Source organism: Littorina saxatilis, unplaced genomic scaffold (assembly GCF_037325665.1).
Source record: "Littorina saxatilis isolate snail1 unplaced genomic scaffold, US_GU_Lsax_2.0 scaffold_403, whole genome shotgun sequence".
Taxonomy (NCBI): domain Eukaryota; kingdom Metazoa; phylum Mollusca; class Gastropoda; order Littorinimorpha; family Littorinidae; genus Littorina; species Littorina saxatilis.
In genome coordinates this window covers 9,049-34,053 of record NW_027128948.1, presented here as the reverse complement: position 1 = coordinate 34,053, position 25,005 = coordinate 9,049, and the positions used below count along the sequence as shown (strand labels likewise).

Sequence of the window (25,005 nt, the reverse complement as noted above, 5' to 3'; positions counted from 1 at the left end):
ACGTATAAATAAAACAGAGAGAAAGGGAGAGAAAGAAACGCCAAATGTCTCTTTTTAGCATTTTTACCTCTTTTTTTTTTTTTTTTTTTTTGAAATCAAAAAAAAGTTTTTGGGTCGGCGCCAAATCGATAGGGTCGGTCGGGTTACCCTAAACAGACAATTTTTTTTTTTGGCCTAAGGACTTCTTGATCTTTCAACCCTGCAAGTAGCGGCTAGCATTAGTGTGCGTCACGTACGAAGAAACGTGTCGTTGCCGTGTAGTGGTTCTTTTGCAGGCTGGGCTCGTGGCGGCCACTTACGAGCGATGCCATGACAGACGGCTATTGTTAGCGTAGACGGTAATCAGCGTTGTAACGCGTGTTTTGTTTCAAGTTTCGGCTTGTGTGCTTGCTAATCGTACCATAGAGTCACCATTTCTACATTGCACTGTAAAATTTTGCATGGTTAGTTCTGGGTAATTAATTCCATTGCTACTTTGGTTTTACTATTCCTCATTTAATAAGTGACTTTGTAATTGGGGCATATACAGCTTCATGCAGCCCAGCGTAGCGGGCCCAACTCCGCAATATGGGGCATTTGTGTCCACTTGTGCCTTTTTACGTTTTCACCCAGAGAGACGGGGCACATTTTGCACTGTTACGTTTTCACCCGGTAATGCGGGGCTCATTTTGCACTTTTTGCATTCAGTTCTTTCGTGTTCACCCGGTAATGCGGGGCACAGTTTGCACATTTTGCATTCTTACATTTTCACCCGGTAAAGCAGGGCATATTTTGCACTTTTTGCATTCTTACATTTTCACCCGGTAATGCGGGGCCCAGTTTGCACATTTTGCATTCTTACGTTTTCACCCGGTAATGCGGGGCACAGTTTGCACATTTTGCATTCTTACGTTTTCACCCGGTAATGCGGGGCACCGTTTGCACATTTTGCATTCTTACGTTTTCACCTGGTAATGCGGGGCACAGTTTGCACATTTTGCATTCTTTCATTTTCACCCTGTAATGCGGGGCACATTTTACATTCTTACGTTTTCACCCGGTAAGGCGGGGCACAGTTTGCACATTTTGCATTCTTACGTTTTCACCCGGTAAAGCGGGGCACAGTTTGCACATTTTGCATTCTTACGTTTTCACCCGGTAATGCGGGGCACAGTTTGCACATTCTGCATTCTTACATTTTCACCCGGTAAAGCGGGGCACAGTTTGCACATTTTGCATTCTTACGTTTTCACCCGGTAAAGCGGGGCACAGTTTGCACATTTTGCATTCTTACGTTTTCACCCGGTAAAGCGGGGCACAGTTTGCACATTTTGCATTCTTACGTTTTCACCCGGTAATGCGGGGCACAGTTTGCACATTTTGCATTCTTACGTTTTCACCCGGTAATGCGGGGCACAGTTTGCACATTTTGCATTCTTACGTTTTCACCCGGTAATGCGGGGCACAGTTTGCACATTTTGCATTCTTACGTTTTCACCCGGTAATGCGGGGCACAGTTTGCACATTTTGCATTCTTACGTTTTCACCCGGTAATGCGGGGCACAGTTTGAACTTTTTGCATTCTCATTATTATTTTTCCCTGACAGATTTTCCATCCACCTTTCCGACTTGCATGGCAGGTTTTGCTATGGGACGCAAATTATCTCTACTCGAGTACTTGGAAATCGTTTCATTCTTTTGTTCTGTAGATGCCAAAACAAAAACAAAAGAAGCCAGCACCAGACCAGTCAGCACACGGGTTAACCACAATCCGCAGCTGGCGCCCACAGGGACAACGCCACCCTGGATGGGCCAGTTGATCCAGTCCCTCGACGACAAGATCCAGTCCTCCGTACAGGCAGCTATGGAGTCACACCTTCGAAGTGTGGAGGCAGCTCCCCAGCCACTCAGCACCAAGGCAACATGTTGAACACGGACTACAGCGACAACCTGGCAACACTACACGCTTCATCTGCTTCTACCAGCAGACTGTCAGGTATTATATGCTAGGCTTCGTGTCTGCGGCCATCGGGCTACCGTCTCTTGTGCCCGAGAAAGTAAAGGCAAAAATCTGGGCGGGTGAATATATAGACCTCCAAACATTACTCCCTTCTAAAAGTCAAGACAGTTTTCGGCTAGAAATAACAGGTGGCGAGGGTACTCCCACCTTGCAGATTATGCCTAATCAACAGCAGGCTAAGTTGACTCTAGCCATGTGGATAAAAGCATGGAATCGCTTTGTGGCGGTCCTTAGCCTACACAAGCCCCACCTGACCGCAGGTCTTGCCCAGCATATGGAGACGGTGATGTCTCTGGTAGAGAAGCAAGCTGGCTGGGAGAGCTATGACGAAAACTTTCGGCAAATGGTCGCCAGAGGGGATGCTAAGTGGGGCTCTACTCATCTAGAGCTCTACATGAAGGCGGTGCTGGACCACCGGGTTGTCTATCAGCAGCAGCAGCAGCAGCAGCAGCAGCCCCATACCGAGCAGAATGCTCGAAACCCACGTGGTACATGCTACACGTACCATGACAAGGGGCACTGCATGGCTGGAGCTGATTGTAAGTTTCAGCACAAATGCTATTGGTGTCTGGGGGCCCATCCGGCTTCTCGCTGCCGGGCCCCTCAGTCTGACAGACCTAAAGTCATACCCAGGTTTCAAAACGGTCAACCGGTTACAACCATTTCCCCTGCCACCGCTTCAGGAAGCGGCATGGGTCGTAACAACAACTATCACTAACCTTGTTGTTCACGTATCATTTTATGAAGTAGCCAGTACAGGTTACATTTTTATAATCTTTGTACTTTTTATTCAAACAAAACATTCACCGTAGTTGAGAGCTAGTGGCAAGGTTGCGGATGTCAGACCTTTTGTATCAGTATCCGAATGTTGCATCATTCGTTTTTCCTGTTTTACGTCATAACTTTTGTTTATTATTCACTATTTGAATTTAACTTGCTTTTCTTTGAAATGTTCTATTTGAATATTATTTCACTCTACGTGGACTGAACCGCAAATCATGTGTTTGGACTTCTGGTTGTAAGAATGTTTGTTCAGAATGGTGAAAGTATGGGGTGTGACTACTTTGATATTGGCATGTTTACATAAGCCTATTCTTTTGGCAGTCGTCCTTGGCTGGCGTGTTCACAAAGGCAATTTTTCGTGTAGCGGAGATACAACGAAGAAAGTTTTGTGAGCGCGCCAGCCCCGTTTCTGCTGCAGCAGAGAGCTGTGCGTGTCAGCCCAGCCAGACTTGAAAGGGCGGGCACGCGCAGGTCTATGCCTCACCCTTTCCAAGATCACAGCGAAGAGAGGTCAGGTTTTTGTTTCTGCAATTATTTTCCACCTCCCACCCCACCTCCATCATACTGATGGAGGGTATCTAATCGAAGCTGCGCAAGTTAGGTAATCGTTCAGTTTCCTGCTCTACAATTTGTTGTTGTTGCTTATGCATGTCCTGCCAGGGTGAGCTGACACCACCGTTTGAGCTTCGGTGCAGTACCGCATTGATTGGTGTGGAACCGAAGCTGAAGCTTTAGTCCACAGATTGCATTGGTCCACAGCCTACTTCCCTTCGCCCTGAGTGGTTTGGGTTGAGTAGCCCGCGACTGTGGCATCTGGCATTTTATTCACCTTGAGTTTTTCTTTATGCTTGACATACTTGACTAAGCCTGTTTTGACCCAAAAAGGTAGGTCAAGGGAAGTAATCCCCTGGCCCATAAACCTTTTGTATCAGTATCCGAATGTTCTATTTGAATATTATTTCACTCTACGTGGACTGAACCGCAAATCATGTGTTTGGACTTCTGGTTGTAAGAATGTTTGTTCAGAATGGTGAAAGTATGGGGTGTGACTACTTTGATATTGGCATGTTTACATAAGCCTATTCTTTTGGCAGTCGTCCTTGGCTGGCGTGTTCACAAAGTGAATTTCATCTTCGGTCTCGTTTGCGCAGAATGGACACAAGTAATCTACAGCTGTTGACGACCGAATGTGTCGTAATCGGTGCACTTTGAGTGGCGAGACACCAAGTCTTTATTCTATCTTTCTTACCATCCCATAGAAATGAAAAAAATAACATATTCAAATCAAACAAAAACTTATCAGCAGGGTCTGGTAAACTCATAAACAGATGAGTTAACTTAGACAGCGCCAAACTCTTAATAACTGTTATTTTCACAAAGGGGGTTACATTTCTTCTGGACCAGGACCTGAACAAGTTCTCAATTTCTACCAATTTATGTTCATAATTAAGGGGTATAATGTCACCTAAGTTGACTGAAAAAACAATGCGAAGAATTTTAAATGTTACAGGGTTCCAACTGAGCATAAGTTCCGGCATAAATTTAATATTACAATTTTTATGTGAGCCTATCCAGACTGTCGTGCCTCTAGTCCCCCATGCTATATCCACGTCAGTGACGTCATTTCCTCGGAATCTCGGAATCACTCGGCAGTCGAAGCCTCGCGTTGGCACTCGGGACTCTTGGCGCCATATTGTTGAGGAGGAGGAGGAAGAATCAATTTGTGTTGGCGAAACATTCAACTCTTTTGACAACCTACAAACTAAACTGAAAGCCTTTGAGGAGCGCACCCATGTGCAACTTTCGAAACGTTCTTCGAGATCGCTAGCAGCCCAGAGAAAGCGCGCGCCGAACAGAACGTTCAACGATGCCTTGCAGTTTGCCGAGATCGACTATGGCTGCGTTCAAAATATACAAACTACCCACTTGATGGGTGTTTTACCAGCCAATCCTGACTTGCTGAGTTTGAATTGTGTGGTTGTGAATGTGTTTGGAAGCACTGTTCTCTCTCTTTCTCTCACACCCACACACTCACCTTTACATCAACATGAGAAATTCATTCAAAATTCTGTCAACAGATTGTTGGTACACATGATAAAGCTATGTAGTTTGATCATACAAATGTTCAGGAATTTTGAAAGATTCCCAATTGAAATGAAAACGATTTATTTTTTATTTTTTGGAGGGCTTAAAAGGAGGGTTCCACTGCAGCATAAAAAATGTCTAATATTGCTTGCTGATTACACGTTAATTTTTAAAACATTTTCCAAAACATCCTCAAAGTGACATGTACGAACATGTACACCAAAGGAAGTAATACTTAGATATATGTGACAAGTAATAAGACTACATCATGAGTGGATAGTGGAAAAATCAATTTAATTTGAATGAAGGCGAATTTGAAATTTAATGTTTACATTTGTAACATATATGTATCTCAACATAAACGGGTATATATACTGCTAACTAAAAAAATTGCTCATACCCTGGAACTTAAAATGGCAGATACACCAACATATGCAGGAAGATTCTGAAATTGTAGTCTTGTGGAGGATGAAATAAATTTTCCTGATAACTGTACAGCAAACTTGATCTTCAAACATCTTTCATTACAAAAATTGACGAACCTGGATATAAGATTTACCTATTTCATTATGTGATGAACACAGCGAACTTTTGACAAGCAGATACAAATACACAAAAACTAACACATGAGGGAATTTGTGTTGCAATTTGTTTTCATAAAATAACAGACCCTGTGTTGGGTCTTGTAACAATAAAGAGAAGTAACTGAATTCACAAACTCATTGCTGAACGACCGCTTGATCTTCTTAGATTTTAAGAGAGCAAAAAATGGTGAATTCAAAATCATGGGAGTATACTGTGGACAGTTGTGACTTACGGAGTTCAGCCCCTCAGCACCAATCTAGCGAATAGGGAAGACCAATACATCATTCTTCATCTTCCGGTTGGTAGCTTTAGTCCACACGTTGACAACATTCACTTAAACATTTGAACAATCGACACATGCTTCACACTGCATCAAAAATCACCGCAAACTAGGAAAGTGCAAATCCCGAATAAACATGCAAGTTCAGGTGAGGTTCGTATTAAGAGGAGGGGGGGGGGGGGGACTGCAATGTTGCAATGTCACCACAGAGAACGCTGTATACTGCTCATAAAGTCTAAACATGGAATTATGACATTGATATTTTACAGCTGACGTCCTAGTCATGTCACAGTCTGTTAAGTGCCGAACCGAAAGCAGGAAAATATTGGGCAAGAGTAGCGTCCCTTGTCAGTGACGTGGATTTAGCATGGGGGACTCGAGGCACGGACCCGTGGATGTAGCCACAGCCTAAAAACAACACCAAACAACAACAAGCAAAATATTGTGTTCAGTACCACTGTATACTTGGTAGCACGCGTCAAGTGCCAGCCTAATTTACCGGCATTAACGAACGCCTGGGCGTTTTTCTTTAAACTCGCGCCGTAAACGGGCGTCGTGTAAGAAAATAAAATTAAAATAAAAATCAAGGTACATAGCCGCCTGCAATGAAAAGGTCAAGCATGAGCGCCTTGATCTGCAAAAAACGAGTGAAAAGACGAAAAATAATTGCAGAAACAAAAACCTGACCTCTCTTCGCTGTGATCTTGGAAAGGGTGACGCATAGACCTGCGCGTGCCCGCCCTTTCAAGTCTGGCTGGGCTGACACGCACAGCTCTCTGCTGCAGCAGAAACGGGGCTGGCACGCTCACAAAACTTTCTTCGTTGTATCTCCGCTACACGAAAAATTGCCTTTGTGTTGAAATGTCCAAAATATGCTGATATTCGTGAGTACTACATACCTGCAAAATATTACAACCGTCCATCAAGCTTTAAACTGGTGCTACTTCTAGCGACACCAAACAGATCAATATTACTTAGACTTGCAACCTTCATCATGAACGCGTTTAAAATACGCAGTGAGTGGGTACAGTGAATATGAGATATTGCACGATCTTGTTTTATGTGTATGCTATTTTTGTTGTTTTTGTCGATTGCTTAAAAAAATAGTAATAATGTTTTGTTTTTTGAAAACGTTAATGTGATGCTATGTATCAGGGATGCAACGATTATGCATATAACTGCTTGCAGATTTGCGTGTGAAAGGGCATGTGAAGGGATAGATGGAGTGATGAATAGATGGATGACGGATGAATGGTTGGACAGACAGACGGATGATTAAATGGATGGAGGACAGAGGGACATGAGATGGATAGAAGGATGGATGGATGGATGGATGGTTGGCTGGATGGATGGATGGATGGATGGACGGAAGGATGACAGAGAGACATGAGTGAAGTGCGACAGAGACTGGATTTTGTGCTGATGCATTACTGTCCTTTTTCAAACGTTTTGCTGTTGTAAATGCCTGTTTCCACTGTCGCCATGTCGACTGTCATTACGACGATGATGATTTTTATTATGATTAATATTACTATGATTATTTTTCATGAAGCATGAATGTTGAAACTTTGTACACCCCGAATTGAAATGGGCCCAAGGCCTAATCAATAAACCATCCAGACTCCAGACTCCAGACTCTCTCTCTTACTCTCTCTCTCTCTCTCTCTCTCTCTCTCTCTCTCTCTCTCTCTCTCTCTCTCTCTCTCTCTCTCTCTCTCTCTTTTGCTATTAGTTGTTTTGGATGTTTATATGCAATGCATTATTGCAACTATGCTGCAATTTCCACACTATATTTTTTTCCCATTGTTGAGTGTGTATACAAAACCATAACCCTTTTTCTTATTACGATTTACATTATGTACGTCTGTAAGAAACAATAACCTTGTCAATTTTACTATCTATATTCTGTGCGTCTGTATTAAGTGTTTGTATAAGGGACAGGTTGTAAGATTAGGATTTGCCTAAAACCTCTATCCTTTGGTAATAAAGTTCAGTTTCAGTTTCTCTCTCTCTCTCGCTCTCTCTCTCCCTCTCTCAAATGATCAAAAATCTGTATTCTCAGTTCAGTCAAAAGCTTTTCAACGGGTTTTTCCCATCACGATTCTAAATAAATTTATTTTGAATTTGCAATAGAATAAATGGTTTAAGAGAGATAAACGCAGAGAGAACTAGTTCAATCACAGACACTGCCTGCTTTCACTCAAACATGAGTAAGGTGTGATTTGAAAGCGACACATAGAAAGCTGTCATCTGGGATTAATATAATATAGATTTCTCCTCATGCACCCCCAGCAAACAATTTTACAGAATGAAACTGAACGCAATGCCATTTTTCAGCAAGACCGTATACTCGTAGCATCGTCAGTCCACCGCTCATGGCAAAGGCAGTGAAATTGACAAGAAGAGCGGGGTAGTAGTTGCGCTAAGAAGGATAGCACGCTTTTCTGTACCTCTCTTTGTTTTAACTTTCTGAGCGTGTTTTTAATCCAAACATATCATATCTATATGTTTTTGGAATCAGGAACCGACAAGGAATAAGATGAAAGTGTTTTTAAATTGATTTCGAAAAAAAAATGTTGATAATAATTTTTATATATTTAATTTTCAGAGCTTGTTTTTAATCCGAATATAACATATTTATATGTTTTTGGAATCAGCAAATGATGGAGAATAAGATAAACGTAAATTTGGATCGTTTTATAAATTTCTTTTTTTTTTTTTACAATTTTCAGATTTTTAATGACCAAAGTCATTAATTAATTTTTAAGCCACCAAGCTGAAATGCAATACCGAAGTCCGGGCTTCGTCGAAGATTACTTGACCAAAATTTCAACCAATTTGGTTGAAAAATGAGGGCGTGACAGTGCCGCCTCAACTTTCACGAAAAGCCGGATATGACATCATCAAAGACATTTATCAAAAAAATGAAAAAAACGTATGGGGATTTCATACCCAGGAACTCTCATGTCAAATTTCATAAAGATCGGTCCAGTAGTTTAGTCTGAATCGCTCTACACACACACACACACAGACACACACACACACGCACATACACCACGACCCTCGTTTCGATTCCCCCTCGATGTTAAAATATTTAGTCAAAACTTGACTAAATATAAAAAGGCAAAACAACTCAGGGTTGAAGCAGCCTGCATGCAACTGAGGACAACAACAAGTCGCGTAAGGCGAAAATACAACATTTCGTCAAGCTCAGTCGAACTCACAGAATGAAACTGAACGCACTGCATTTTTTCACAATGACCTTAGTCCGCCGCTTGTGCAAAACGGAGTGAAACTGACGAGCCTGTTCAGCGCTGTACATAGTGGTTTCGCTGTGCTGCATAGCACGCTTTTCTGTACCTCTCTTCGTTTGGTTTAAACTGTTTTATTCAACGTTTGTGCATTATTTACAAATAAAAAACGCATATAGAGTAAACAACACAAGCATAATGCTTATAGTGGTGTTTACAGTATTCTAGAAAAATACATATAAATGGCGGCTATTGTACAGTTTAAATGAAGAGCAAGCAAACATGAAAAGAAAATTGAATGAAAAATGTACATCAAAACAAAAATCCGTTTAAGAATACATATATTATATTTTTCGTTTTAACTTTGTGAGCGTGTTTTTAATCCAAACATATCATATCTATATGTTTTTTTGAATCAGGAACCGACAAGGAATAAGACGAAATTGTTTTTAAATCGATTTCGGAAATTTGATTTTGATAATTATTTTTATATTTTTAATTTTCAGAGCTTGTTTTTAATCCAAATATAACATATTTATATGTTTTTTGAATCAGATAATGACGCAGAATAAGATGGAATTGTTTTTGGAACGTTTGATAAAAAAACCTTTTTAATTACAAGTTTCCGATTTTTAACGACCAAACTCACTCATTAGTTTTTAAGCCACCAAGCTGAAATGCAATACCGAAGTCCGGCCTTTGTCGAAGATTGCGTGGCCAAAATTTCAATCAATTTGATTGAAAAATGAGGGTGTGACAGTGCTGCCTCAACTTTTACAAAAAGCCGGATATAACGTCATCAAAGGTATTAATCGAAAAAAGGAAAAAAACCGTCCGGGGATATCATTCCCAGGAACTCTCATGTAAAATTTCATAGTTTAGTCTGAATGGCTCTACACACACACACGCACAGACACACACACACACACACACACCACACACACACACACACACACACACACACACACACACACACACACACACACACACACAACGACCCTCGTCTCGATTCCCCCTCCATGGACATTCTGTGAGTTCGACAGCTTGACTAAATGTTGTATTTTCGCCTTACGCGACTTGTTGTTTGCTGTATTTTTCTCTCTTTTTCTTTATTTTGTCTTATATGTCTGTAATGAACATTTTAAAATGAAGAGGAAAAACACTACCCACGATCCTCTCAACGAAACAGTACATTAAAAAACCTGCGCACGCGCACACACACACAAACACAACTTTTCGAGAAAACATTGGCTGCATTTGCCCGTTCGGTTTTCTTTTGTTCTCATACGCGAGATGTCTCAAGAGGACCCATTTTGGCAAAGTTTAGAGGAGGGGGGGGGGGGGGGGGGAGCATGTCCGTAATTTTATTATCCAAGTGGACGAGCGAGCGACAAAAGCCCGACAAAAGACTGCCAAGTGCCGTAAATGAGTCAGGTAAGATCAAGGTGCAATTTTTGACTTGTACTTCATACCAGTTTTTCTCGCCTCTTCTCTCCTCAACAAAGGTCTAGCAACAAAGTTTGGGGGGTGTAATCTCATAAGGAGTGACATAATATCACATGCGAATGTGAGGGAACGAGACAGAAGAATGAATAAAACAGCCGCTATTACGCTATCTGTGTTGTGGCTGGAAGAAAAAAGAAAAAGAAAGAATACCGTCCAACTAACACGAAGAAGAATGGGAAAAAATCTTAAATAAAGGGAGAGGTACAAAGGTTGCGATTCATCTCGGCTAGATATTATTCACGATTTTTGTAAACATAGTAAGCCTATACTCGCATCAGACACATAATATTTTACATGTATCAGCATCCTACATTTTGTCCGTGTCTGCCTTCTGGCCGGGTTTGCGATTTCTACATATATTATATTCCTGTGTTCTTCTCTCTGACAGTGCGGGCTCAACTTTTACACACGGGAAAATATGACATCAAATAACGCTATCAATTATCGGAGAACAGCCACACAAGCGAATGCTCTCAAGAATATGTAAACCAATGTTCATCAAAATCCGTCAGGTAGCACACACACACACACCCACACACACACACACACACACACACACACACACACACACACACACACAGTCCGAGTGTGTCATTACTTGAATGGGGTATGTACGTTAAAGATCCCACGATTGACAAAAGGGTCTTTCCTGGCAAAATTGTATTGGCATAGATAAAAATGTCCACCAAAATACCCGTGTGACTTGGAATAGTAGGCCGTGAAAAGTAGGATATGCGCCGAAATGGCTGCGATCTGCTGGCCGATGTGAATGCGTGATGTATTTTGTAAAAAAAATTCCATCTCACACGGCATAGATAAAAATCCCTGCGCCTTGAATATGTGCGCGATATAAATTGTACAAAATAAAAATACAAAAATAAATAAATAAATCCCTGCGCTTAGAACTGTACCCACGGAATACGCGCGATATAAGCCTCATATTGATTGATTGATTGAATCAGTGAATGTGAAAAGACTATGGGTAGTCGTCTAAGACAGGTTAAAATCAGTCTAACGAATGACTACACAAACCTGCATGTGTCAGGTTTTAATTTTTGTTTGTTTGTTCTTTCTTTATTTTATTTTGTTATTTCGTACGTTCGTTGATAAAATGCTGTCCCAACCTGCTGCCCACACACACACACACACGTACACACACACCGTGCATTATAACCCCCCCCCTCCCGAATCCCCTCCCCCATTCTCTACCCGCTAGCTCCTCTTTGTCTCACTCTCTCCTCCTTACAAATAACAATTTCATACGATCATCTTTAATCCACCCCCCTCCCCGAATCAACTCCCCATTCTCCACCCGATAGCTCCTCTTTGTCTCGCTGTCTCCCCCAGTGTGACGTTTTCATCTTTCGCCGTGTTGATATTTCGCTTCTCGGCCTCGTTGATCTAGTATAAACTCTACACTGAACAAAAAAAACACCCTTCGATAGTACTGATGAGCGACCTTGTGTACCTTACATTCATGGGGCCAAATTTGTCCAACCAATTTGTTTTATTTAACTTAGAAATTTGATTCATCCTAAAATGTTTCCTTCTTACTCAAGGGACGTAACCACTCAGTACACGTTTTCGAAGAATTCGATTTTGGGGTTGAAATCTATTAAATTGTACCACCAATTTTCTTCACATGCAAGAAACTGACATGCTTTTCGTCCTTAAATAATTTCACTTCTTAATTTTACCAGGAAATAACATTTCAGTCTTGAGTATATGTCGAGGGGGAAATATGTACACAGGCGAAAGATGAAATCGTGACAGGTCCGGCAGGGTATCTCGGCTGCCTACTTGAGTGAGTAACAGAACAGGTCGACAAAAGACAGTCAAGTATGTAATGAGCCAATGTGTCAAGTTCTGAATTCTTCTCATACCACTGTCCGCTGGGCAGATTCACTTGAACTTGAAGCAGCTTGTCTGGATACATCGTCCTCCCTCAAGATCGTAAAATGCCCAATTAAGTACTTGAGATATCAATGGCCGCCCCCGCTTTCAGTCTCATGCACTGAGCTAGTCTGATTAAACAGCTTTCTAAAGGTTGCGTCCGTCTATGTGAAACGTGTTTTTCCTTTGTGTTCCACTGCTTGTGACCCATTGTTTCGCTATACTGACTCAAAAGTTGAGTCTAAAAGAATGTGTATCCCTTGAACTGAGTTAGGGCTGACATTGTGACTATTGGAAAGACCCGCCATCTTTGGCCGGTGTCACGGCGTGAGTTTACACTGTCCTGAGTTTACGCAGTGGCCCCAATGCGCGTGCGTCGAAATCTGCGTCACTTCCGCCATCGTGAATTTGCCGAACTCGAAGCCGGTTGTTTTCACTTTGAGTAAGGAAGACTGTGTCAATCACGTTTCAAGTTAAGTGATCATAACCCGCACGATGGAACAGTTCGCTGATCAGATGCTTTCTTTGAAACATTTTCTCCGAAATCACACACACCGAGGCAGAAACAAAACAAAAATACAGAACAGAAGAAAACAGAACAGAACCCCACCCAAAATTACATCCACACACTGGGGCGCATGCGGCGACTCTGGGAACCAAGGATGAGAGAGAGTAAACGTTCATTCAAGTTTTAAACACAAACATAAAAAAGGTGACTAAAACAATCTCTACGAGGGAGCATATGATTATAAATAGTCCAAGGTAACAAACACAAAACCATCGATTCCCACTATTCTAAAATTCAAATCTAATCTACCTTTTCTTCCAACACTCGCAGACCACTGACAAACACAAACCCATCGATTTCCCACTGAATTCTTTGATACAGTGGCGAACGCGATCGGCGAAACAAAGACGGTCACCGTGGCAACCTCAAAAATGCTTTGGTAAATTCACATCATCATAAACTCACGACGCTGTAGGCGTCGTGAATTTGGTCAGGAAGTGACGTATATTTCGACGCATGCGCATTGGGACCACAGCGTAAACTCAGGACAGTGTAAACTCACGACGTGACACCGGTCCGTTTCCAATCATGGTCTCGACAATCAAGTAATCTGTGCATGTGTACATGGAGTACAATAAGTGATAACGTCTCATGTGGAACAACTGAAAACAACTTACCTTCGAGTTGATTACGATGAATATTTTAGTCCTGAAAGTGTTCATCAAAGTTGAAAACCAAATTTGGGATACACAAAGTCGACCGTGGCCATCACCGGAGAACACTGTCGGTTAGTAACGCGTCTTTTTTTGGGAGGGAAAGTTTCGCACTCGCAAATCCATTTAACTCAGCAAATTCCTTGAAACAATATGCATTTATGTTATATTCTTTTCGTCTTACACAATTAGTGAACCTCTATTTTTGACCGAACATTAATTGAATAGAATATTACGAAACTAAAAATGCAGGTGAAAAAACCGGAATGATTGACAAAGTTTCGACGTTGTCTCTCTCTGTCTCTCTCTCTGACTCTCTCTGTCTCCCTCTCTCCCCTCTGTCTCCCTCTCTGTCTCTCTCTATATATCTCTCTCTCCCTCTCTGTCTGTCTCTCTGTCTGTCTCTCTGTCTGTCTGTCCTGTCTCTCTCTCTCTCTCTTTTTTCTCTCTCTCTCTCTCCCCCGACCCCCAGCCCCAATTTTTGGAAGGTTAGAAACTAGAGGATGTACATTTCTGCAGTCACCATAAAATCTTCATCATGAATGCAAAAATGTTAACAAAATCGGCAAACCATAAAAGAACATGAAAAAAGGAGAGAGGTGCATTTAAAGGCTGTTGGGTACTGGCTCTCAAAATCCGTTCAGCAGAATGAGTTTGCATGTAACTGAAACTATTTTTAAAAGTTACTTGATGATTTTAAAAGCTTGATAACACAAGTCCCATGATTTTAGACATGCTACAATGCCTTTAATCGGAGAAAGTTTGCGTTCTTGGCTGAGTCAATGCAGCTGGCTCGAAAATTACCTCCCTTGGACGCGTGACGTCTATAGCGGAATCGGCCGGGTGGAACGGCGCTCTCTTATGCCGTGCAATGGGCGCAATCGGGTAGTCTAGTCATGTCCTCAAGAATACTTCAAAGGTAGGTCAAGAGAAACTAAGGACGGGGTGCGAGGGTGACTTCTCCCAGGTTATAACATTTCAAACAATAAATAACTGAGTTCATAACATGTATTCTGCTCCCTTCCTGCTTTTTCAGGTGTAATTCCCACTTGAACCCTGTTTTAGTTCAACTTATTGGCAGATATATTGTCACGCGCCGAGGGACACAAACACACACACACACACACACACACACACACACACTCACGCACGCACGCACGCACACACCACACACACACACATACACACACAGCCACCCACAAACACACATACACAAACTGATGTGACACACACACACACATACACAAACTGATGTCACACACACACACACACACACACACACACACACACACACACACACGCACGTATAGACAATCACAGAGATTAGGTTCATGTATTCTGCCCCCCTCTCGCCAATTTACAAAATACAACAAGAGGTTTGATGAGCACAGTAGATCAACTTTAAACGTACACAATGATATTTTTAGCATTACTTTTCAATTCTCGTTGATGCATTAATGATGCCAGAAAATGTAACCGGACGCATTTGGAACGCCAAAGCAATCAAATACATTGCGCGGTACATCGATCGGCGCTTAATTTCATAACGTCTGACTGAGTCATTTGTTATTCGGTGATAGTTTCGCACATATCTATCTCCTGTATTTGAAAATCTGTTCACCTTACGTAATTTTCAAAGGCTTTATATATATATACATTTCTTTGATAAACGATACGAAACCGTGCAGGTGAAAAATTGGTAATGACTGACGTAGGATTTACGTTGTGGATTTTACGTTGAGGGCACGTTGGCGATCAATCAAACCCCAACGTTGTATGTTTACGTTGAAACTACGTTGTAGGAACGTTTGTTGTATCAAACTAACTTTTGTTTTTAAATCACGTGAATTTCACGTGAAAATCACGTGAGTATAATAACGTTGTTCGAACACCAGAAAATCACAATAATACAACGTCGATTTTACGTTGCTTTTTAAGGTGGAATCAACGTGAAATTTACGTTATGTACCAACGTGTAAAAAACAAAAAACACAACTGTAACGCAACGTTGCTTTCACGTTGTGTTTTTTGGTTGGATCCACGTAAATTTCACGTAATCTTCGCAACATTTGTAAGACACCAAAATGCAACGTGAAATTCACGTAAAATTTACGTTGTATTACAACGTCGAAAGAACACCAAAATCTCACAATGACACAACGTTGGTTTTACGTTGCGTTTTTTGGTTGGCTCAATGTAAATTTCACGTAAAGTTCGCAACGTTGCTAATGACACGAAAAATTCACATTTTCGCAACGTCGTATTTACGTTGTGTGTTTGCTGGGCAAAGGCAGTGAAATTGACAAGAAGAGCGGGGTAGTAGTTGCGCTAAGAAGGATAGCACGCTTTTCTGTACCTCTCTTTGTTTTAACTTTCTGAGCGTGTTTTTAATCCAAACATATCATATCTATATGTTTTTGGAATCAGGAACCGACAAGGAATAAGATGAAAGTGTTTTTAAATTGATTTCGGAAAAAAAATTTTGATAATAATTTTTATATATTTAATTTTCAGAGCTTGTTTTTAATCCGAATATAACATATTTATATGTTTTTGGAATCAGCAAATGATGGAGAATAAGATAAACGTAAATTTGGATCGTTTTATAATTTTTTTTTATTTTAACAATTTTCAGATTTTTAATGACCAAAGTCATTAATTAATTTTTAAGCCACCAAGCTGAAATGCAATACCGAAGTCCGGGCTTCGTCGAAGATTACTTGACCAAAATTTCAACCAATTTGGTTGAAAAATGAGGGCGTGACAGTGCCGCCTCAACTTTCACAAAAAGCCGGATATGACGTCATCAAAGACATTTATCAAAAAAAATGAAAAAAACGTATGGGGATTTCATACCCAGGAACTCTCATGTCAAATTTCATAAAGATCGGTCCAGTAGTTTAGTCTGAATCGCTCTACACACACACACACACAGACACACAGACACACACACAGACACACGCACATACACCATACCCTCGTTTCGATTCCCCCTCGATGTTAAAATATTTAGTCAAAACTTGACTAAATATAAAAAGGTGACTAAAACAATCTCTACGAGGGAGCATATAATTATAAATAGTCCAAGGTAACAAACACAAAACCATCGATTCCCACTATTCTAAAATTCAAATCTAATCTACCTTTTCTTCCAACACTCGCAGACCACTGACAAACACAAACCCATCGATTTCCCACTGAATTCTTTGATACAGTGGCGAACGCGATCTGCGAAACAAAGACGGTCACCGTGGCAACCTCAAAAATGCTTTGGTAAATTCACATCATCATAAACTCACGACGCTGTTGGCGTCGTGAATTTGGTCAGGAAGTGACGTATATTTCGACGCATGCGCATTGGGACCACAGCGTAAACTCAGGACAGTGTAAACTCACGACGTGACACCGGTCCGTTTCCAATCATGGTCTCGACAATCAAGTAATCTGTGCATGTGTATGTCACAGTAGAAACTAGAATTCAGTAGGATCCGGAATCCTACTAGTAGAGACTGGAATCTCAGTTTCTACTAGTAGATACTGGAATTCCAGTCTCAACTGGACTTTTTCAAGTTCAAACTGGAATTCCAGTATCTACTAGTAGATACCGGAATTCCACTTACAACTGGATTTTTTCCAGTTGAAAGTGGAATTCCGATATCTACTAGTAGAAACTGGAATTCCAGTTTCAACTAACAGCCAGTTCATGTTGGAATTCAGTTCAAATTGGAATTTCGCGATGGAGATGAATGTAGTTTCTTTTTTGTTTAAAATGAACAGTTGACTACTTTATTGAAAGCAAATCCATTGTTTAAAAAGACCCAACACCACAAACTGCATAGTCAAATCAATGAAAATCACATCAGACAACTTCAGGACATGTTCTTGCATTTCTTGCTGTGCGGGTGGCATTTGGTGCCACATGCAAGTTTGGCATCTTTGCACGGACACCTCTTTGTCATGCACGCGCCTGTGCACGTACAGACGGACCTGGCGACAGCTCCACGGTTTTGCCAACCAGTTGATGACCTGGAGGCTTGAATGAGGGACACTTCCTTAAGAGTCTGTGGGTTTACCACATTGAGATGTGGGAGGACCACACTGCTCATGTCCACAAGCTCCACCCCCCGAAACCAGTTTTTAACAATTCCAGTCGGGCAATACACCCGATAGACAGAATCACCGCCCCTCATCTTTGATTCCAGAATCTTGCAGGTCAAGAGCCGCACGTCAGTGTTGGTCCTGTCGGCACTGTGGATTTTCACTCCGACAGTGTGCCCGTTTTGGAATGATTGGGTCACGTCTTTTACCTTCTTTTGGTACCTCGTGTCTTGACGTCTGGCAGCCTTCAAATAGTTATTTCTGGCAACAAGTCGCTTCTCCTTGTGAGCCGTGTTCCCTTCTTCATTTTGCACTGTTGCAGTGCGTTTCCACAACACAAACTGTCCTACTTCTAATGGTTCATTCATAGGGTTGGCAATTGTAGGCACATGTGTAGGAACGAACACTTCGTCAACAGAAAACACAGCATGAGTGGTTTTAGTCACTTTCACACCATGCACAACGTCAAGATTTGTGTGCTCTGTGCCAGAACAAACGATGACGTTGTCGCTCAAAAGAAGATACTCCTTTCCTCGCTTGTGGCTGGTACAGGTAGTAGATGATGTACTTGGTGAATCCACGTTTTCTACAATGCCGAGAGAAGAACCACCAGCACCTGTGAAACAAACAAATTAAAATCGTCTACGCTGGTGTGAAAACCAAGAAAGGTGGTGTAAGGGTTAACCTGTTAACATCTTCAAACTAGTCTTTATAAATTGATAGAAAATATGGCACATTGAAAGTGTGTTGAGGGAAGTGTGAAGAAACTTACCAGTGGCATGCTGCTCAGGAGTGCTGAGAGAAGGTCCGAGAGGATCCTGAAAGTTGACTGCTTCTGAAGAACGGTCAGCACCTGTGAAACAAATAAAATGCAGTTGTATTTGCAACAGACATTTGCAGTCATTCTTCTTCTTCTCTGTTGGGAAATGTGACATGATAATGTGGCATGTATGTGTACACATTAATCACTGTGTACTAGTGTTTCGACGTTGAAGTGATACAGGAAGAAATTCTGAATAATTCATTGCAAAAACATACACTTGACCCATTTTGACAGGAAAGTTTTTTTTGAAAGTTGACTGCTTCTGAAGAACGGTCAGCACCTGTGAAACAAATGAACTGTAGTTGTATTTGCATCAAATCTGCCATTAATCCCCAGAGTCATTAACCCTTGCCAGTGCACCTCCCGTCTCCTGCATTGTCTATCATTATCAAAATTGTGTTCATCATTAGTTTGTTATGGCTGCAAAAGGGTTAATGTAATGGAATGTTACTCCTATTAATACGACTAATACAGTAATGGGCGTCAACTAGTCCAATGGTTGCATGGCCAATATCTCTAAAACACAAGATTTTTAAAACCAATTCAGATAGAAGCATACCACATACCAGCAGTTGAAGGTCCGGGAGTTGGCAAAGAATTGTTGACTGGCTGCAGAACTGTATCAAAGACCACTTCACTCCACACAGTGATTCTCTCGTCGTCCTCGCAGCTGATGTCACTCTGGCTCCCTGACTGCACAACTGCACTTCTCTGACTCACGGCTGTGTCTTCTTGACTCAGAACTACACGCCCCACATTGTCCAGCCACACTGACTGCACGACTGCACCATCATGATTCAATGACTCAACGACTGCACCTTCCTGACTCAATGACTCGACGACTGCACCTTCCTGACTCAATGACTCGACGACTGCACCTTCCTGACTCAATGACTCAACGACTGCATCTTCCTCACTCACTGACTGCACGACTGCACCTTCCTGACTCAATGACTCGACGACTGCACCTTCCTGACTCAATGACTCGACGACTGCACCTTCCTGACTCAATGACTCAATGACTGCATCTTCCTCACTCACTGACTGCACGACTGCACCTTCCTGCCTCATTGTGGGAAGCATAACAAGCAGATCATTTGGCAAATCTTCTTCACGCACAATACCCTGAGCTGCAAATTCCTCCCAAACAGCTTGGTCCGAACGTGGTTTCTGACCAAATACAAGTTCATACGGTGTTGTCCCAGTTGCACTTGAAACTGATGTGTTGATTGAGTGAACCACAGACTTTAATCCCCTGCTCCATTGTGGGCCATTGGTATCCATCCATTTGCCTAGTTTCAATTGTAGGTCTCCGTTCCCCCTCTCAATGCACCCTGCACACAGTGAAGCAATCCCAGTTGGATACTGTCACCTTAAATAGAGGCCTTTTCAAGCCTAGGCCACTGCACTATGTCTGTAGCCCATATTTCAGGTTGTAAAGCTGATTTATAAAGCTGCTAGAGCAGTTTTAATTTGAGAAGTCGAGTGTATCATTCATCGAAAGGTTCATGGTACTGTCACAGTACCATTAAAGGGGTATGAAAGACCTAAACCGGAAGTAGAATTCCTTGAACGGCAGCTGATACATTACTCTATGAACTCTCATTATCCAGAAAATTAAGCCTGAAAGCCTGGTATTCGCTGAGAAACATCGGAAAACGCAAAATCAAAATAAACAATCCTTATCCGGAAGTGGTAAAAAAACAACGTTTTATTATCAAAAGGGAAGTGTGGCTTCGCGTCGGACATTGAGTTGGAATCTTCCAGGCTTCTCCCATCACATGGGATGATAAGATTCAGCCTTTAGGACCACTTCCGGATAATAATTGTTTAATTTGATTTTGAGTTTTCCGATGTTTCTGAAGTAATACTGGACTTACAGGCTTGAAACTTTGGATAATGAGAGTTGATAAGGTAATGTATCAGCTGCCGTTCAAAGATTTCTACTTCCGGTTTAGGTCTTTCATACCCCTTTAAGTGCCATGACCATTTCGACCATTTGGTATCAATTGAACCGTTATGGTGTGTAGTTTTTGAAAAGTGATGTAGTTGCAGCACTTTAGTACAACATGCCAAATGAACCCCTTGTTGCCCCAAAACGTCAAAATTTTGAAAAGTTCACTCATTCCCCTAATTTTTAAAAATGGCACTGTGTATTTCACTTTAAATGCAGTTAGACAGGCTTAGGAGATCAAACAGACCCAAATCGGTAACGTTGGATAACATATCGTTAATTTTGAAGAAAAAATAAGTTGGAAAAATGAAAAATGGCATTTTTTCCATATTTCACAGACAAGAGGTTAATTTGGACTTTTATGTAAAATTGAGGCACACCAAAATCACTTTTCAAATTTTACACCCCCAGACGGTTAAAATAACATCTATTTATCCATGTTAATCCATAGTTTGACTGATGTGATGAGAACGTTTTACCAAATATTGCTCAAATTCCATAATTTTTTTTAATACTTTTGATATATTCCCAGTCTTAATAACGCAATCCCTTCTCAAAATGCCTTAAAATACATCTGTAAAGGTCAAGGAAGTCAAACAGATTCATAATATGTTTTTAAATTAAAATTCAAAGTGCCGTTTTCCAAAACTAGGGGAATGAGTGAAAACTTCAAAGTTTCCTGGTTTTGGTAACAAGGGGTTAATCTAGCATGTTGTACTAAAGTGCTGCAACTGCGACATTAGTTTTCAAAACCTGGACATCATAGCGGTTCAGTTCATACCCATTTTAGCTTGTTATACCGCCAGTAAAAAAAAAATCACAATCACAATCACCACTATGGAAATTTTAGATTAGACCTATTGCGTTAAATTTCGGTTTCATATTCCATGTTACCACAGGTAGGTCTGCCTCATTAACCCTTTCACTGCCGGGGTGTTTCAATTCAATGTCAGTAAAATGTGAAAAATGATCCGATTACGAAAAAAGCTGAATGTTTATCTTTTGACAGATGCAACAGACAAAACATGTTACCACCGGTAGGTCTGCCTCATTAACCCTTTCACTGCCGGGGTGTTTCAATGCATGGTCACTCTTCGACAAGAATGTTTTCTCTAACTGGCTAGAGTGCAGGACGGGTATACCCGTCTTGTAGGCACTGTAAGGGTTAATTTTCATTTCTGAAAAAAATACAAATAAAAACGAACACTTACCCTGACTTTCAGGATGTCTTGGGCGTCCATGGATGATCACTGTTCCAGGCCACAGATCACACACTTCACGTATCACGTTCGCCGTGAATTCTCTGCCATTGTCACTCTGCAGGAGGCGTGGTGGTCCAAAGGTGCAGAATTGGTCGAACAGATGACCTGCTACCTCTGCTGCAGTCTTGGATTCCAAGGGATAGGCCCAAGAAAACTTCGAAAAACAGTCCCTTGCATGCAGGATCCATTTAAAGTCCCTGTCAGGCCTGCTGCGGAAGTCAATGAGGTCGATTTGGACTCTGAGTAGAAAAGACAGATTGATCATTGCCTTTCCAGATGGAAGTGATTTCACCACCTGGCGCTGCCTGCAGCTGGGACAGGTCTTCAGGAACACACTGACTGCTGAGTGGTGGACTCCTGCGTAGTTTGCTTTGATTTCCGCCCACGTTTTATCCCTTCCCCCATGGCCAACATGAACGTGACATCGCGCAATTGTCGCAAACAATTCCTCTCTGGTCACAACCGGGCAGTTGGTTTTCTGGCAACATAGCATTGTCCTTGCCCCCACAACTTGTAATTTATAATGCTTTGCACACCTGTACTTGAATTTGGCACCTTCTGGACATTGCTGGCCCTTGTTCAGTTGCAGAGCTTTCACTATTTTTGTGTACTTCTCTTGGGCAATGCAGAAACATTCTCGTTTGCTGTCATCAAGACTCCGTATGTGTGCTTCTAAAAGAGAATAAAACAGAGTTTTCTGATCCTCTGACTCGGACTCCATCTTCAATCTTGACTGCTGTCTGTCACTGACACTTCACTCTGATCAACTGATCAAGACTCACTGTGAATAGAAGGGCCTCGGTTGTTCCATATTACTCTGGCTGGAGAACATTGGTCACTTTATTTGCAACAACAACTCAGATTCACGTGAAGAAGTCATTGTCACATCTAAGCTTTGTTTTCAAGTTGAACCCTCTCTGTGGATATGATCCCAGTTTCTTTTTCAGTTTTCAAATAATTCCAATTTCCATATTACTCTGGCTGGAGAACATTGGTCACTTTATTTGCAACAACAACTCAGATTCACGTGAAGAAGTCATTGTCACATCTAAGCTTTGTTTTCAAGTTGAACCCTCTCTGTGGATATGATCCCAGTTTCTTTTTCAGTTTTCAAATAATTCCAATTTAAACTGAATTCCAACATGAACTGGCTGTTAGTTGAAACTGGAATTCCAGTTTCTACTAGTAGATATCGGAATTCCACTTTCAACTGGAAAAAATCCAGTTGTAAGTGGAATTCCGGTATCTACTAGTAGATACTGGAATTCCAGTTTGAACTTGAAAAAGTCCAGTTGAGACTGGAATTCCAGTATCTACTAGTAGAAACTGAGATTCCAGTCTCTACTAGTAGGATTCCGGATCCTACTGAATTCTAGTTTCCCCTGTGACATTTACATGGAGTACAATAAGTGATAACGTCTCATGTGGAACAACTGAAAACAACTTACCTTCGAGTTGATTACGATGAATATTTTAGTCCTGAAAGTGTTCATCAAAGTTGAAAACCAAATTTGGGATACACAAAGTCGACCGTGGCCATCACCGGAGAACACTGTCGGTTAGTAACGCGTCTTTTTTTGGGAGGGAAAGTTTCGCACTCGCAAATCCATTTAACTCAGCAAATTCCTTGAAACAATATGCATTTATGTTATATTCTTTTCGTCTTACACAATTAGTGAACCTCTATGTTTGACCGAACATTAATTGAATAGAATATTACGAAACTAAAAATGCAGGTGAAAAAACCGGAATGATTGACAAAGTTTCGACGTTGTCTCTCTCTGTCTCTCTCTCTGACTCTCTCTGTCTCCCTCTCTCCCCTCTGTCTCCCTCTCTGTCTCTCTCTATATATCTCTCTCTCCCTCTCTGTCTGTCTCTCTGTCTGTCTCTCTGTCTGTCTGTCTGTCTCTCTCTCTCTCTTTTTTCTCTCTCTCTCTCTCCCCCGACCCCCAGCCCCAATTTTTGGAAGGTTAGAAACTAGAGGATGTACATTTCTGCAGTCACCATAAAATCTTCATCATGAATGCAAAAATGTTAACAAAATCGGCAAACCATAAAAGAACATGAAAAAAGGAGAGAGGTGCATTTAAAGGCTGTTGGGTACTGGCTCTCAAAATCCGTTCAGCAGAATGAGTTTGCATGTAACTGAAACTATTTTTAAAAGTTACTTGATGATTTTAAAAGCTTGATAACACAAGTCCCATGATTTTAGACATGCTACAATGCCTTTAATCGGAGAAAGTTTGCGTTCTTGGCTGAGTCAATGCAGCTGGCTCGAAAATTACCTCCCTTGGACGCGTGACGTCTATAGCGGAATCGGCCGGGTGGAACGGCGCTCTCTTATGCCGTGCAATGGGCGCAATCGGGTAGTCTAGTCATGTCCTCAAGAATACTTCAAAGGTAGGTCAAGAAAAACTAAGGACGGGGTGCGAGGGTGACTTCTCCCAGGTTATAACATTTCAAACAATAAATAACGGAGTTCATAACATGTATTCTGCTCCCTTCCTGCTTTTTCAGGTGTAATTCCCACTTGAACCCTGTTTTAGTTCAACTTATTGGCAGATATATTGTCACGCGCCGAGGGACACAAACACACACACACACACACACACACACACACACACACACGCACGCACGCACGCACACACACACACACACACATACAAACACAGCCACCCACAAACACACATACACAAACTGATGTGACACACACACACACATACACAAACTGATGTCACACACACACACACACACACACACACACACACACACACACACACACACACACACACGCCCGCACGTATAGACAATCACAGAGATTAGGTTCATGTATTCTGCCCCCCTCTCGCCAATTTACAAAATACAACAAGAGGTTTGATGAGCACAGTAGATCAACTTTAAACGTACACAATCATATTTTTAGCATTACTTTTCAATTCTCGTTGATGCATTAATAATGCCAGAAAATGTAACCGGACGCATTTGGAACGCCAAAGCAATCAAATACATTGCGCGGTACATCGATCGGCGCTTAATTTCATAACGTTTGACTGAGTCATTTGTTATTCGGTGATAGTTTCGCACATATCTATCTCCTGCATTTGAAAATCTGTTCACCTTACGTAATTTTCAAAGGCTTTATATATATACATTTCTTTGATAAACGATACGAAACCGTGCAGGTGAAAAATTGGTAATGACTGACGTAGGATTTACGTTGTGGATTTTACGTTGAGGGCACGTTGGCGATCAATCAAACCCCAAC

The 25,005-nt window shown here is 41.5% G+C and overlaps 2 protein-coding genes across 2 annotated transcripts; one reads left to right on the top strand and one right to left on the bottom strand.

Annotated features, from left to right (window-relative positions):
* Window positions 1–1,435: 1,435 nt before the first annotated feature.
* Window positions 1,436–3,738, top strand: LOC138957247 (uncharacterized). The gene has a single exon (XM_070328391.1). The coding sequence runs from the start codon at window positions 1,983–1,985 to the stop codon at window positions 2,715–2,717; it is 735 nt and encodes a 244-aa protein (XP_070184492.1). The 5' UTR covers window positions 1,436–1,982; the 3' UTR covers window positions 2,718–3,738.
* A 13,568-nt stretch (window positions 3,739–17,306) lies between these two features.
* Window positions 17,307–23,123, bottom strand: LOC138957249 (uncharacterized). The gene is made up of 4 exons (XM_070328393.1): window positions 21,690–23,123; window positions 19,091–19,858; window positions 18,474–18,554; window positions 17,307–18,317 (listed from the first exon to the last, which is right to left on the bottom strand). Exons 1-4 carry the CDS (start codon window positions 22,459–22,461, stop codon window positions 17,473–17,475), a joined length of 2,466 nt encoding a protein of 821 aa, XP_070184494.1. The 5' UTR covers window positions 22,462–23,123; the 3' UTR covers window positions 17,307–17,472.
* Window positions 23,124–25,005: the final 1,882 nt, after the last annotated feature.